The sequence below is a fragment of the Gobio gobio genome (genome assembly GCF_949357685.1).
Source record: "Gobio gobio genome assembly, chromosome: 19".
NCBI classification, from domain to species: domain Eukaryota; kingdom Metazoa; phylum Chordata; class Actinopteri; order Cypriniformes; family Gobionidae; genus Gobio; species Gobio gobio.
The window spans coordinates 41,631,823-41,649,016 of record NC_137112.1 but is presented as its reverse complement, the minus strand read 5'-3'; the positions used below and the strand labels follow the sequence as shown (position 1 = coordinate 41,649,016).

The 17,194-nt window shown below is 38.8% G+C and overlaps 1 protein-coding gene across 1 annotated transcript; it reads right to left on the bottom strand.

Moving 5' to 3' along the window:
- Positions 1-14,235: 14,235 nt before the first annotated feature.
- Positions 14,236-16,784, bottom strand: inka1a (inka box actin regulator 1a). The gene is made up of 3 exons (XM_079844040.1): positions 16,707-16,784; positions 16,515-16,563; positions 14,236-15,269 (listed from the first exon to the last, which is right to left on the bottom strand). Exons 2-3 carry the CDS (start codon positions 16,515-16,517, stop codon positions 14,346-14,348), a joined length of 927 nt encoding a protein of 308 aa, XP_079700166.1. The 5' UTR covers positions 16,518-16,563; positions 16,707-16,784; the 3' UTR covers positions 14,236-14,345.
- Between the last annotated feature and the right edge of the window lie 410 nt (positions 16,785-17,194).

The following is a 17,194-nucleotide window of genomic DNA, read 5'->3' as shown; positions in this document are numbered from 1 at the left end:
AAGTAAAACCCTGCCCTCTATTAAATATTCCGTTTCACTTGGAAATACGTCACAGCACTGAAATAAAATCAGTTGCAACTTCCGGTTCACTGGGACTTTAAGAAGCCACTTATAAAACACCACTTTTTTATGCGGTTTGTTCGTTCATTTATATGACAATGACAATTTTGGGGGCCTGAAAACACAAACTTGAAACAATTTTGACATAAATTTGGGAAAACGGTGACGTCATGCGCATGTGTATTACGTGTTCAGTCTATAAGCGCGTAATTTTTCTTCACAAAGCGACATCGCCAACTACTGGGCTGGCAGCATAATACAGCGTTTTTAATAATCTTCATGGATGCGTGTGATCCGGGGATTGTTTTAACAACGTTGGCGTCTGTACATGAAAAACGCAAAGGAAAAACGTTTCCGTTTTTAGTACATCGCTGTCGTGTAAACATGCCCTTAGTGAAATATGCATGAAAGTAGGACTTAGGGCTGTAACAATTTGACCAAAAATAAAAAACTCGATTAATTGAACATTTTACCTCGATTATGATTAATGAACGATTATTTAGCTTTTTTTTTGCTTTCCATTTTTTGCCCTCATAAGGTTTTTGAGTTACTTCCTGATAAGGTATTTACTGTAAATATTTTCTACTACTAAAAGGTGGAATGTTTTTTTCTAATGAAAAAGTGCATTTCTTTGTGATTTTATAATACTTGAAGGAAACGGTTCACTTTCAGCAGTTATTGTCTATGGGGCAGATTTCTGCTTGTTGTACATCAGATACAGATAAATTAACACAGTAGGACTACATTACATTTATTTGAATGCATTAATGAGAGAGTGATTGTGTGTGTGAATTACTCATACCGTCTCTATTCATAATGAAGCTGTGGTTTGTATTTACTTCAAAGGTATTAAAATATATGCCTATAACGGTTGAGTTTCTTAGCCACTTTACTTTAGTCACAGGACAGCGTTGACACTCCATTTCTGTGCTGCTCTCTGCGCGCGATCTTCGCGTGATGTGCGAGCTTCTGTCTGAGTGTTCGTTTGTCACAATATATCAGGCATTAGTTCAACATAATACACATCTGATGGTCTAAAATCGCTTTATTGTTCAAACTGGCAGGGCTTAAACCACCTATAAATGACAAAGCTTTGTGAGGACGCAGGTGAAAGAGGTCTGGCTTCAGGGCGCGCGCATTGTCAGAGACGCGACACGGGTCGGCTCTGTGTCACAGAAAAAAGCTGAGCCCTGAACGGATACGTTTTCCGTATTTTTGTTTTTGATTAATGCACAATCACTTTAAATGTTCAAACTGGCAAGCTTTTAAACGCATTTACTTGACAAACTTTATGAGGACAAAAGTGAAAGCGATCTGGCTTCGGGGCTTGCGGACGCTGTCTGTGTGTGTGTGTGTGTCAGCGCTTAGGCTATAAGAACGGGAATTAACTTACCTGTATAAACTGTGTAAAACATGCATTTACTATAGTGATTCTGGGCATCTATAAACAAAGATAACTGCTCCTGCATCTCTGTGTGTGCCTGCATACTGCACTTGATGTGACTTTCGGGGCGGAGTCATGTGACTAAAACTGAAGTAACCGACATGGGAAAAATACGTTGGTTAGAGGTTGTTCTGAATTTTGGTTTTGATTATTTTTCGATCAATCGTACAGCCCTAGTAGGACTCCACGATTAATCAAAGCGAAAATGAAATCGCTTTATGTGATTATTAAATCACAAGGGCTGTAATGTAATGAAATAAATATATGCTCTGCATATTTCAGAGTGAAGCCCAGCACTGTGTTCTTACACATAAGCCACTAATTATCCACAAGTGTTCACAGTAAATGCTGCTCCAGACAAACCTGCCTGAGTTCATAGTGTTTCCTTGGTAACTCGTTAGTTAATCATTCTGCTGTTTAGCTCCCTCATTTAGTCTGTGTATATATACTCCCTGTTTTGTTCACTTCTTTGTCCATTTTCATCTATGTTAAGTGGCTGTGTTACCTCCTGAGTCTCCTTTGACCTGTTATCTGTTGGATTATTAGATGAAATACGGTACTGTTTGTGTGATCTACTCATGCGATTAATATACGCAACCCACACCTGTGACACTCCGAGCTTTAACGTGTATTTGGGAACGCAACATACGCCAACCATCTACCAAAACTTGTAATGAGAAGCGTTTATTAACAAAAGAGAGGCCCTACATACAAGCACCGAAACATCGCAATTTTTTGCAGAATAATTCATCGCAATTAGATCCCCCCCCCCCCAAATTATATTACATAAAGGCCACAGCAAAATATGTGATATGCGTTGTTGTTTGAGTAAACGCAACAGTCTGTCAGGAATCTAAAGGCGTTTGTTCGTCTATTCAGGACAAACACACACATATACAGTCGGATCTTTATAGCAAAGACATGGAGGAATGTGGGGTATTCCCTCTATGTGTCCACAGTGGCACCTTTTGTGGCTGTAAAGAAGCATAAACGTTCAAACAAACACAATCTCACCCCTGACCTGAAGCATGTGACACAGCTCAGTTCACAGCACTCGATATTTAGAAATTTAGTGGCTTTCTTGCATCAGAGAAAATCTCTCAGTGCAAGGAACTGTTCACAATTTGTATATATGTTTACCCAATTCAAGTTAAATAAATCTTACTCTAAATAAAAAATATATTTTCCTCAAGAGAAACATCTGAGAATCTCACTGAGAAACATGAAATGGAAATTCATGAAAATTGGAATCAATCTATTTTCTAAATGCATATTACTGATCTTATTGTGAACGATTTGAATCCATATATGTTCCTTTTTTTGGTAATCAACATGTGATAACTTGACCTTTCAGTGATATATGCCAGACTTCAATAATTTCATCTACTTAAACCCTGCTCCTTTCTTACAGTTCAGTAAACAACCGATGGATAGAACCAAGTCTCTGTCCAACATTTTTTCTTTTTGATAATTGGTTTTACTTGGATGTACATACTGAAGAAAGATCTGTCGCTATACTTTAATTACATTGTGACGTTAAAGGCATCTCATTTGTAATTTATCATTCTAACAGTAATGTAGACAATGACAGGATTAACATCTGACAAGAAATTAACTAAAAATGCAGATTTGTGTATGTCTACAATAAGTATTTATAATAGTTCCATTCAATTTTAAGGTTGTATCAAAAGCCAGAAGGACTTTGAGAACATATGTGAAACTTACAAACAACAATGAAACCCAATGAAAGAAGTAACAAGAACTGAACTGTGTCCAGGTGTGAGTGTGTTTTTTCCATTCTTCCTAAATGAGGTGTGTATGTGCATCTGTGTAGGCCAAAGTTGTCTTTTTTTCCTCCCCTTTTTTCCACAAGTCCACTAAACCACAGCAAATTCAGATCATGCCTGATACTGATGCAGTGAACGTGACTCCAAGGATTCTGGATCTGTAATGAGGAACAGCCTGAAGGGTTCTGCTACTCTCGCACACATATTTCCACAGATTTCCTCTCTTGCACAATTGTAAAAAATATATATATAGCAGAGTTCACATCCTGATGTAGTTAAAGAGAAGCATAAGTGAAAGTAAATAAAGAGTAACTGACAATCAGAAAGAGAATCCACAGAAATGAGCTGACTTCTGTGCTAATTCCTCATACAGTATATCTTATCCCGTGTTATTCTCTTTCTGCAGAAAAACCCCTTTCTCTCCACTTAACTTCTGGCACTGGACGATCATCTGTCTTCATTGTGACACCACAGGAAATATAAGAGACTTTGTCTGCCTCAGCAACCACAGATAAGATATTTAACCGTAATGTTATAAGTAATCACACATGACTGTCCAACAATTGACCTCTGTACTAAGAATCTGTGAATAATATGTTACACTCAGAAATAATGGTACAAAGGCTGTTACTGGGACAGTACCCTTAAAAAAGGTTCTAATATATACAATTTGGGTACTAATATGCACATTTTTGGTACCAATATGTACATTTTAGGAACTAATATGTACTCTTTAGGTACAAGGGTGTAGCTTTTGAAAGGGTACTGCCTCAATGACAGTTTTTGTACCTTTTTCTGATAATAGTATGGCTCTGCGGTACTGCAATTGGTTATTATGGGAGAATACAGTAGGACTACCATCATCGTACACATCTCTTATGCACGCACTATTTCTTTTTTACACAGAAATACGCAGGGGCGTGCGGACACAAAAAAGCTTGCGCAATGAGGAAAACCTGTGACCGTCATTTTTGGCTTGTCAAGTTTGATGACTACTAGTCTCAGCTTCAGACGTCACGCCCACGGACTGTTGGCTGAACGCAAGATGCATATGGGACACTTTTTTGGAAACACTTCATCATCTGAACTCTACAGGAGGTTCGCCAGATGGATTTTCAAAAGTATGTGAAGTTCGCGGCTCCACTGTTGCAGTAAATTTGCACATCGTTCTTGAATGAATCATTTATAGATGCATGCCAGCCTGTTATTGTAGGGACATCAACTTTACATTTTCACACCCCTAAACATGACGCGGAACAAAACAAACTGTGATTGGTTGCGTTACATGTCAGTCAAATGACATGTAACCTCTTAGGCGGTCATCAACCAAAGTCTGAAGGTCTGGCTACGCAAGACTGGACGTCTGCAACAGTCTCCAAAACTATTACCACAGTCACAGCACTAAAAGTTTGCCAAAACGACAAAACACTTATAAGACTAATTCAATATTAGACACTAATTCAATATTTTACTAAGTTAGTGGCAGAGCTGATATTTAGGCGTACAACTGTGTAATTAAATCCCATATCCTACCTTTAAAATGTTGCAGTCGGCGTGTGCGAATGTCGAACTTCCACTAAACGTTGTGTGTTTGCGAGTCTCAAACACCTGTTGAACTGTGACCTTCGTATGCGAGTTATTGAGCATCTACAGCTCGTAAAATCATTAAGGAGAGTAGAGAAATCATTCTAGCGGGTTGCCGTAGAAACACTAATCGCGCTTGACAACAAAATCATTTAGCTAATTTACACCGTTTGACTTCTATCATTTATGACCCGCAAAATAAATAGTAGCTTATGTATTAATAGCCTTATTTATATTAATCGTTCTGGCTTTTCAACATATATAGAAAACAATGGCTGTTCGGGAAAAATTTAAATGCCTCTAATTGGCTATTGCATTTATGCACTCATCAGACACGTCTGTGATTGTTCTTTCGTTTTTTTCAACAGCTTGCAAAAATAAAGTAAAATACAGTACATTTCAATACATGAGTAGCGGCATTTTATTTATCCATGGAAGAGACATTGCTGATGTCTGCTCTCAAAATGCACATTAATAGGCTAAGTTGATGATTCATCAAATATGAAAGAAAAAACCCTCCAAAATACGTTATAAAAAAACAGGATGGATAGCTTAATCTTTAAGCAAATTTTAAGGTTTACACACTAAAGAACAAAACCTATAAATATAACTACTTGTATAAATACGAGTATATAAAAAAGTATTTATACTTACTATAAATAGTAAGTATAAATACTACTAATTTATTTTATTTAATTATATTTATTTAATTTACTACTGTTTGGTGTGTTCTGATCGGCTGTGAATGTTTTATTATTCAACAGCTGGAAAAAACGTCCTGAAAACCATTGCAATGATATCATGCCTCTGTGTCGTTATCATTATCGTTGCAACTGTGGTGTAAACTACCCTATTCTCATAGAATTAGAATAATTATTAAAATATTATAGACTTAGTTACCATTGAGGCCCATTCGAACCAAGAACATTAACACTAAAGATCATCACTAAACGATATCTGTTAGCATCCACACCAACGCATCATAACATTCTGTGTATTGTAAGTGTGTGCTGCAGTTAAGTCATCTGACTTTAAAAGTTTATATTGTCCGTCAGATGGAGAAATTATGTTCTGAAATATCGTTACAGCTGGACTTTCTCTTAGGCTGATTAGAGATTAGATTATTAAAACTATATCTATCATCCGTTGTGTGAACGGCCCTTAAGTCTTTAACATTGATCGTACTTATAGTCTGACAATATGGAGAGACTGATCTGAAACAGCACACCAAACTCTTTTGCGTTCATGATTGAGAATTAAAACAAAGCAACATTCACACAGTTAACCCTGCTGACCAACCCTGACCCAGATTTACATTCTCAAAGGTAAGAAAAATAAACCACCGTTTCGGAGTATGACAACTTCATAGCAGAGTCTGTCTTTGTGTTTAACAATTTATTATTGGCCTGTGAAAGATCATGTTTGGCCAGCGGAGGGAAATGGCCTGTGACCCTGAAGGCCATGTTTGGCCTTCCTCATGACCATGAGAACTCATGAGCATTGCTGCAAAGCCTCGTGGGATATGTCTTCGGTTCTGCCTTCAGGCCTATTTTTTTCTCTATGAACTTCAACGTTGGGTTACAGATGAGACTTCAAATCAACCTACATAGATATATGGAACAACATTATGGTTGTGTTGACCTCAAACAGAGCATATTTTTATAGTAACTGTTATTGTGGTTAAATACGATCAATGTGAGTGTCGTACATTCACTTAATGTAATTGTTAATGTGGTGCAATTACAGCTTTGTTCAAATCTTGTCGGCAGAAAATAAATGTTCTTTTCTCTGCTGAAGGTAGTTGTCTCTAAAGAAGGGGAGGGATTGACCTCTGAGTGACAGCTTTGGTCTTCACCCTGACTGATTCTTGTTTACCCAGAATGTACTGTTTACCCAGAGGACCTGCAGAGAGATGGGCATTCATCACATTCACCTGGGTTCGAAAACCCGCTGATGCCTTGCCATGCGTTTATCCTCAATTGATAGGGTTCTGACCAGAACAAAGACTAGGTGAAAAAATTGGTACAAGTTCCCGTTCTTCAATGTCTTAATTGAATTGGTGGTTGCCGCACCACATTGCTGCTAATTTATGTACTATTTTCCACAGGGCAATGAACCATTTTCAGCTAGGCTTCGGGTCATGTGACAAGAATTTAGCACTCCACAATTTAAATGATTAATGGTTGCATCACTTGCCCAATTTTATGATATTTCATAAAGTAAAATGTGCATATAAAAGGCTGCATGCACACATTTTGCGTCTATGGCAGTCTGTCTGCACACATTTCAATTCACCACAGAGCTGCATTACTGCTCTCAAATTGCAGTGAATTAATAGCTATTAATAGCTCACATCTCACTAAAATTAACATACAGAAATGTGTGTTTGTGTGTATTTTAAAGGCTTTTATATAAGAAATGTACAATTCGAGGGAGCCCAAATGCACTGATGTCTAATTAGCCAGTGAAGAATATGTAGCAGCAGTAATGTACACATCTGCACTCACACACACACAAAGCACTAATGTGTGCATTAACATTTTCCTGACATTGCCAGGCCATTAGCGGCTAGTTGACTGACTATTATAGACCAGAATCCTAATTTAGGGGGTGAACTCTGCTTTTAAAGAGGGGGACGAGTAGGGATGTATGAACAGAAGAGACACGCACAAAAAAAATAGGATAGTTTTCCTTTCATGAATAGCAGCCAGCGCATACACAGACAACAAGCATTAGTTGGCGAGTCTAGACATGTTTCCCTTCTTGCATTTAATTCACCCTAATTCACTAGTCACGTTCTTTAGAACGTTCCAAAGGATTTGATGACATTTCCTGGGTGCATCACTACAGTCTTTAAGCTTAATTTTTCCAGTTTCAAAGGAATTGTCCTGGGTGCATCACTATAGTCCTGAGGCTTATTTTTCCAGTTTCAAAGGAATTGTCCTGGGTGCATCACTATAGTCCTGAGGCTTATTTTTCCAGTTTCAAAAGAATTGTGGAAAAACACCATCAATTTCCATTGTGTACGGAAATGTATTAAAAAAATCAACACCCATTACACTAGACCAGGGATTTCCCCTTACTTCATTTTACTTCTCTTAATCTATTTAATAGTTCTTAAACCTATTAAACAGACAAGCAGTGTATTTACCATTGGAGGTCAACTGCCCCATTGACACAGGCGTTAACACTTGGACATCGGTCTAAAAGTGACATCCCTGTGTCATCAGATGTTGTCGAAATGCTTGGCTGATTGGGTGCTGTTGGCAGGAATGTCCACTATCTTGTCCACTATCTCACTTTAAACTAAATTGTAAGGTACATGACGACCAGAGTTAGCCCTCATTTCCATAGTAGATGTTCACAATGTGTTTAACAACCTCTCTCAACTATCATTGAGAATTCTAAGTTTGTTTACACAATGGAAAATGAGCCGATTTTAGAACAGACTGCAGAAGCATCCCAATTTATTTTAAAATGGATCATATGGCCATTTTGTCCATAGACAAAACTTGACCGGAGTATGTTTTTGAGTGTGACTGTGAAATGGTGACAGGACACAGTCAGTCATTGTGGTAAACACACAGTGATGGTGGCAGTCATGTGCTGTTGTTAATTTCAGATGTATTTGAGAAGGAACTGGGAGCTTTTCAAAAGTGTTTGCCAACACAGACAGCGGTGATGATTCTGCCTCAGTGCATCTGGTCTGAGTTGACTGGTTCAATATCTGAAGTCACTGACATCTGGCCCCTTCACACACTTACACGTTTACTTCAATTAACACACTCCACACACACTCGCACTCTGTAAAAGCTGGCACACATTCAACGCTTGCTTTTGCACTACACTAGGCAAACACCACCAATGGATAGAGCTTCCATGCATGTGTGAGGAATCTTACAGTACCAGCATTTCGCATTTCTTTACGACTAAATAAATGTGGTGACAACATAGTCTCTGTCAGACTTAGGCTAGAAACAAGCAGACAAGTACGCAAATGCCTGGTGAATGCATTGCAAGTGTGCAGTATAGTTGTACTTAGTCTCAGCCTCGGTTGTCACACCCACGGACCTTTGGCTGAACGTCTGATGAATATGGCACACAAAATTGGAAACACGTTTCGAATTCGTCATCTGACTGGTTGAATTCTACAGGATTTCTGGGTGACGTGTGTTGGGTTTTTTTTACGGTCCGCAAGGAAACAAAGCTGTTGTGGCACGAAACCCCCTCATGGAACAAGAAAGCCGGCGTGTTTATATCTGCGACAATGAGCGTTTATCATGATCAACTAAATGCTGGATTTGAATGTGAAGTTTTGCACGCCGGTCTGTTATTTTAGGGACATTAACATTTTCACACCCTTTCAAACATGAAGCTGAACATAACAAATTGTGATTGGTTGATTTACACGTCATTCAGATGTTCTCTTGGGCGGTCCCTGACCAATGAAAGCTGCGATGGAGTCCAGACCTTCTGCTGTCAGACTAAAGGTCTGGCTACGCAAGACTACTTTACTCTGGTAGTAACAAACCTCAGTACTCAAGGTAGAAATAGAGATACATTCAAATGTCTGTGCTACTGAACCAGAGGATTCAGGTAGTTAGCTATAACCAGTCAGTCTTTAACTAGCTATGCAAGATTTATTAGCGCTTCAAACTGTTGTAAACCATGACAGTAGTGGACTTAAAAGAGAATTGATAATATAAGAAATTTGACGCTAATCTAGTTATAATGCTCTAAATTATGGAAGCTTGTTTCCGCAACGAATAAAAAAATGTAATGTAAAATACATTTGCGACTTTTCTCACAAATCTTTTTTATCACTCAAATTTGCTTTCTAAGACTTGTATGATATAAAGTCGCAATTGTGAGTTTTAATGTCAGAATTCTGAGATAAATAAAACTCACAGTTGCGAGTTATAAAGTCAGGATTGCAATGTAAACTTGCAATTCTGACTTCTTTCTTGCAGTTGTGAGTTTATATCTTGTAATTTTGACTTTTCTTGAATTTCTGACTTCTTTTCTCACAATAGTGAGATAAAAACAATTGCGAGTGTTGCAATTTTGAGGAAAAATAATAATATTACAAAAATATTTTTGGCCCCACTTTATATTAGATGGCCTTAACTACTATGTACTTACATCAAAAAATAGTTAGGGACAGGTGTGTTGGTAAAGGGTAAGTTTGAGGGTAGGGTTAGGTGTAAGGGAAGTGTCAGCAGTGTAATTACAAATGTAACTACAGAAATTAATTACAGATGTAATTTCATACAGGTATCTTAAAAAATGTAAGTACAATGTAAAAACATGTATGTACACAATAAGTTCAATGTCTCAAATTATTAATTAAAATGTTAGTACATAGTAGTTAAGGCCACCTAATATAAAGTGGGTCCCTATTTTTTTATATAAACTCACCATTCTGAGAAGAAAGGTTAGAATTGGAAGATGTAAACTCACAATTGTGAGGAAAAAAAAAGTCTGAATTGTGAGATAAAAGGTTATTCCATGGCGGAAACGAGCGTCAATGTTGGAAAGGAAAGGAAAGGAAAGGAACACTGCACAAAAAAAAATATATAGTTTACTATAAATTTTAGACAGCAAATAAAATAATTATATAAATTAATTATCACTAAATGTATAAATAATATATAAATGAAATATTCAAGTTGGCCTGGCTCTATGAATCTTTTGTTCTTCTCAAGATATTTTAATCATTTTGGATGTATTTTGAAGTCACATTGCCAAAATTCTCTCTAAGGAGAGAGGCACGAGGCTCCTGGATATTCTTAAAACCTCTGGCAAGGCATTTGTTGGGAGTTATATATTCCTCTAAGCTCTAAGTGCAGTTCCCTGTTTCCACTTGTATACCAGCAACTCGGTCCATCTGTTCCATGTATTCTCAATGGAAAAAGAAAACCCCTTAATATATATATATATATATATATATATATATATATATATATATATATATATATATATATATATATATATATATATATATATATATATATATATATATATATATATATATATATATATATATATATAGTATATACATACAGTATATACTATCACCTAAAGGATTATTAGGAACACCATACTAATACTGTGTTTGACCCCCTTTCGCTTCAGAACTGCCTTAATTCTACGTGGCATTGACTCAACAAGGTGCTGAAAGCATTCTTTAGAAATGTTGGCCCATATTGATAGGATAGCATCTTGCAGTTGATGGAAATTTGTGGGATGCACATCCAGGGCACGAAGCTCCCGTTCCACCACATCCCAAAGATGCTCTATTGGGTTGAGATCTGGTGACTGTGGGGGCCATTTTAGTACAGTGAACTCATTGTCATGTTCAAGAAACCAATTAGAAATGATTCGAGCTTTGTGACATGGTGCATTATCCTGCTGGAAGTAGCCATCAGAGGATGGCTACATGGTGGTCATAAAGGGATGGACATGGTCAGAAACAATGCTCTGGTAGGCTGTGGCATTTAAACGATGCCCAATTGGCACTAAGGGTCCTAAAGTGTGCCAAGAAAACATCCCCCACACCATTACACCACCACCACCAGCCTGCACAGTGGTAACAAGGCATGATGGATCCATGTTCTCATTCTGTTTACGCCAAATTCTGACTCTACCATCTGAATGTCTCAACAGAAATCGAGACTCATCAGACCAGGCAACATTTTTCCAATCTTCAACTGTCCAATTTTGGTGAGCTCGTGCAAATTGTAGCCTCTTTTTCCTATTTGTAGTGGAGATGAGTGGTACCCGGTGGGGTCTTCTGCTGTTGTAGCCCATCCGCCTCAAGGTTGTGCGTGTTGTGGCTTCACAAATGCTTTGCTGCATAACTTGGTTGTAACGAGTGGTTATTTCAGTCAAAGTTGCTCTTCTATCAGCTTGAATCAGTCGGCCCATTCTCCTCTGACCTCTAGCATCAACAAGGCATTTTCGCCCACAGGACTGCCACATACTGGATGTTTTTCCCTTTTCACACCATTCTTTGTAAACCCTAGAAAAGGTTGTGCGTGAAAATCCAGTGCAGTGAAAACTGAGCAGATTGTGAAATACATACTGTACTGCGTATTTCTCTCTCTCTCTCTCTCCTCTGTTTGACTGGTCCGAGGTCAGTTGTGATCTTAACTGTAACACTTGAAGCTCAAATATAGCAGGCTGTTACGCATTTGTCATTAATTGCTGGTATTATCTCGCAAATAATAACTCTGATGTCATACGGTGAGAACAGCCTTCAGTATAGGAGTTTTATTTTCTTTTATGACTCTGCGGTCACCATCTGTGACTGCAAGTCTTTCAAACAAACCAAAAATGATTAATAAGTCTTTAAGCAGACAAATACATATGAGCTGGCACAAGTTGTGGTGTTGCAGGATGCATTAGTCTGATAACTGAGGCACTCTAAAGCTTAATGAAGCTAAAGTCAACGTCTTCACCCTCTAACCAGCTGCTGCAGATTTTTCCCCATTCGGTCGTAAAGGGACACAAGCAGGGTTACCTCATTTAACACATGCTGCTGGGGCCACCTGAGATACTCGTGTTCATACAGCCTCTCTGCCATTACTAAAGATCTTTCTGCTTTTTTCCACTCCAGAGACGCCAAAAAGCAAAAACTTGTCCAAGGAACACAGCGTTCCTGTCCACTGTTGTAAACTGCTAAAAATAATTTCATCTGTTCATAATAACAAACTGGTTAAAGGATAACTGAACAAGTACAGACACTGCACAGTCAAAAACATGTTTAGTAATACAATAAAATATATATTTTTTTGCTTGCAATATATACATATATATTTTTTATTATTAAAATATATAAATATATTGTTAATAAACCAATCAGGCATAACATTATGACCTAATATTGTGTTGGTCCCTCTTTTGGTGCCAAAACAGCCCTGACCCGTCGAAGCATGGACTCCCCTAGACCTCTGAAGGTGTGTTGTGGTATCTGGCACCAAGATGTTAGCAGCAGATCCTTTAAGTCCTGTATGTTACGAGGTGGGGCCTCCATGGATCGGACTTGTTTGTTCAGCACATCCCACAGATGCTCGATTGGATTGAGATCTGGGGAATTTGGAGGCTAAGTCAACACCTCAAACTCGTTGTTGTGCTCCTCAAACCATTCCTGAACCTGAACATTGTCCAAAGCATCACACTGCCTCCGCCGGCTTGCCTTCTTCCCATTGTGCACCCTGGTGCCATGTGTTCCCCAGGTAAGCAATGCACACGCACCCGGCCATCCACGTGATGTAAAAGAAAACGTGATTCATCAGACCAGGCCACCTTTTTCCATTGCTCTGTGATCCAGTTCTGATGCTGTTGGTGCTTTCAGTGGTGGACAGGGGTCAGCATGGGTAAACTGACTGGTCTGTGGCTATCCAGCCCCATACAACTTAACTTCTTGAGCAATTTGAGCTACAGTAGCTCGTCTGGTTGATTGGACCACACGGGCCAGCCTTCGCTTCCCACGTGGATCAATGAGCCTTGGCCGCCCATGAGCCTGTTGTACTTCGACCACTTTCGATAAATACTGACCACTGGAGACAAGAGCTACAGTTTTGCAGATGCTCTGGCCCAGTCGTCTAGCCATCACAATTTGGCCCATGTCAAACTTTGTCAAATCCTTACGCTTGCCCATTTTTTTTTGCTTCTAACACATCAACATGAGGACAAAATGTTCACTTGCTGCCTAATATTTCCCACTAACGGGTGCTGTGATGAAGAGATAATCAGTCTTATTCAAATAAATTTTCAGCATCATTACTCTAGTTTTCTGTGTCGCTTGATCTTTCAAAATATTATTATAATATGCTGATTTGGGCTGATATGAACATTTATGACATCTAATAATAATCTAATATTTTTGTGGAAACCTTGATACATTTTTGTAAATCTATCTTGATACACAAGATTGTTTGACGAATAGAACGTTTCAAAAACAGCATTTAATTGCAATAGAAATATTTTCTAACTTTATAAATGTCTTTGTGTTCTTGCTGAATATACGTATTAATTTCTTTAAAAAAAAACCTTCTGACCCCAAACTTTTGAATGGTAGCGTACTGTTTTTATGTGTAAGTATAAGCTTGATAATGTACATTCATTATCACAAATTAAACCCCTTCAGGGTCATACAAGACACCTTGTCTTCATGTCTGGACCCTTTCTGTGTTTATTCTGCGATAATGACAAGGCTGAGAGAACATTATTAAAGCATTTAAAAAACTAAAATATTTTTAGCTGCATGAATTTCATTTCATTCATTGAACTCATTGAGGCCGCCACCAAGAGCAATGCAATGACCAGTAGGACTTGTTTGTAATTTTTTTTATTTTTGTGCATTTTACATAGCATTACGGACAAAGCTTTTCATAAAAAAATAATTAGTCTCTCCTGGAGATATTGTCCATTCAGATATTGTCCGGTTCTTAGCGATCCAACTGTAGTCATATGTACCCAATAATGTCATTACAGACAATGGGCATTCTGCTTCCAGATTTCATGAGTGCCGTAAACTGGAAGAAATCTGTGTCCAGTTCATTCAGACCTGTGTGGGATTTATAGAAGAATGGCATTTTGTGCTGTACGTCAACTTGGCAAGAAAGTCGTTTGGGAGCCATAATTGATTTGCTCAGCTTTGTACCATCTGACGACTTTCTTCGCCCATCAGTACTCCGCGAAATCCCGGCTATCTTCCGTTTGACATTTACCAAGAGGTCTTTAGCGAAACTGCGTCCAGAACTGTGCTTTTGTTCAGTCTGTTCCGGACACTCCGGTAAGTCCATCCAGTTCTGAATGAGATCAGCGAAGCTGTTGTCTCCCAGCACTAGCGGCTGCCGGTTACGCCCACGGGTGAGTAGCGACGTAGTCCAGTCCTCCGGGTCCCTCGCGGTCTCAAACGACGTCCAACTTTCCAGGCAAGCGTCGGAAGTGGACTTAGGACGCACTCGGGTGTTGGCCGCCTGGTTGGTGCGAAGGCACGCAGCCGAAGATACACGGATGTTTTGGGTGCGCCGTAACACCACTCCTTCATCCTGCCAGGAGGCCTCAGAGTAACCCGAATCAAACTCAAGACTTCGCTCGCTGCTCGGTGAGCTAACAGCCGACGGGCCGCTCGTAGTGTCCTCCTCCTCCAGAGAGCTAGACAGACAGCAGGCAGAGTCGTAACTGCTCGCCTCACTGGCGTCGCTGATCCTCAACCGCGCTCGCCGTTCTCGTTGGGCTATCAGCTGCTTGCAAGCACGCAGCCTCACTGGAGGTCCGACAGGGGGCGCTGCGCAGCTCCGCCGCAAATGCTTCAGATCCTGCAAGGATCGCATCATAAAACGCATCTGTTCCCGCAGACAGTCGCCAGATTCCTGTAGACACAACTGCAAAGAGAGAAAGAATCAGATTATTAATTTGAAATGCATAAACATATACATCTAATTAAGCAACAATCAGAAGATAAACACCAATAAGTTAAATTTGGGTCACCCTCCTTTCGGTTTTGTTTTCCTCTGATTGACTAATCGTGCTCCTTTAACAGGCTTGGACCTGCACAAGCACTGTTATAGAGGGCATGGCTCTATTTATCTGGAGGAGCTGAAAAACCACTCTATTCTAGGTAGAGGGAAACTGAACAACCGATGAATGCACATCGTGTGGACACACTCACGCCCAGCTATCAAAATGGATGGATGACTACTACCAATCAGTTGGAAGAAACCTGTTGCTAGCCACACCTGGAATACAGCTTTTCAATAGAATAATTACCACACCTTCCATCCATGCTGTCAGACACATGCATGTACACAAACATACACACAAATCATAATCAAAAAACGGAAGAGCAATAGCTTACCCGTTTGAAACAGATAAAATGCGTGAATTGCTATTTCAACACTAACTACTTTGGTATAGCTTTAAAGAGTGAAGCTACATCATTCATTCATAGACAGTAAAATTAAATATGGAAATATGACCACATAAGTCTAAGATTAACAGTCTAAAAAGTTCTCTATTGACCCAGTTCCGAATTTAACCTAAAAAATGCTACTACTGCCATGTTTGATGTAGTAGCATGCACCCAAATGCATTTTAATTTCTAATAACTCATCACAAACAAAACCAGCAAAATAATGCAAAGTGCCTAATTATATTATATTTGTCTAAAATACTCTAATGCATTAAAACTCTGAGTGCCAACACCAAAATCTTCCCTCTTTTGGGAAACTTTTCTGGCTTTTTGGCAGACACAGATCTTGCTTTTTAACATAGGGTGAATTCAGGGTGATTGGCACACTTTTTCCAAGACATCTCAATGGCAAAAAGTGTCCCAATCACCCTGAATTCACCCTAATTGCTGAAATCTGTAAACATCTCCAAAACAGCTCAGATGCAGCAATAATAGCATGCACATGGGGTCCAGTGACTGGCATTATTTCTATGCACAGATTGGCATGAGGTGCAGATGTCATCCCATATGCTAAAATTTCTGCAACGGCCATTTCTTCACAGTAACTAATCCTTTGCTGCACATGATGTAAAGTGAGGTCCAATCAGAGTAAACATTCTATTGTAATTAACCAGACAAAGTCCAAAGATGTGGAGTGATGATTTGGAGGCATGCTTACCATGATTCTGGGATGATGACAATCAAAAATCCAGTAACTTTAAATACTCCTGAAATAGAAAAAAGTTTCATGAAACATCATGCTTTGCAAGAGTAAAATATATATATTTTTAGGAAAACACACACAGTAACTGTTATTAAATAAAAATCATGCATGAAGCTGATCAAATACAGAACTAAGTCTTGCACTTACATTTGTTGTGAAGCACAAAAATCAGTACAATCCAGGCTGTGCAGATGTGGCTCTTGTGACTCAAACTCCAGATCATGAGCCCCCTCACTGCAGGCAAGCTCATATGTGCGTCTGTGTCATTCTAGCGTGCGCGTCTCAGCCAATCACAGCGAAGCATCGCGGGGCGATCCAATCAAATTATCGCAGCTGGGGCCAATCAGAGCTCGCCTGAAATCTGAGCGCTCGTTTCCACCCTCTCTCAAATTAAAATCTCTCAAATATCTATCTATCTATCTATCTATCTATCTATCTATCTATCTATCTATCTATCTATCTATCTGTCTGTCTGTCTGTCTGTCTGTCTGTCTATCTATCTATTTTTTCTTAATAAGATTTCTATCTATCTATCTATCTATCTATCTATCTATCTATCTATCTATCTATCTATCTATCTATCTATTTTTTCTTAATAAGGTTTATATATATATATATATATATATATATATATA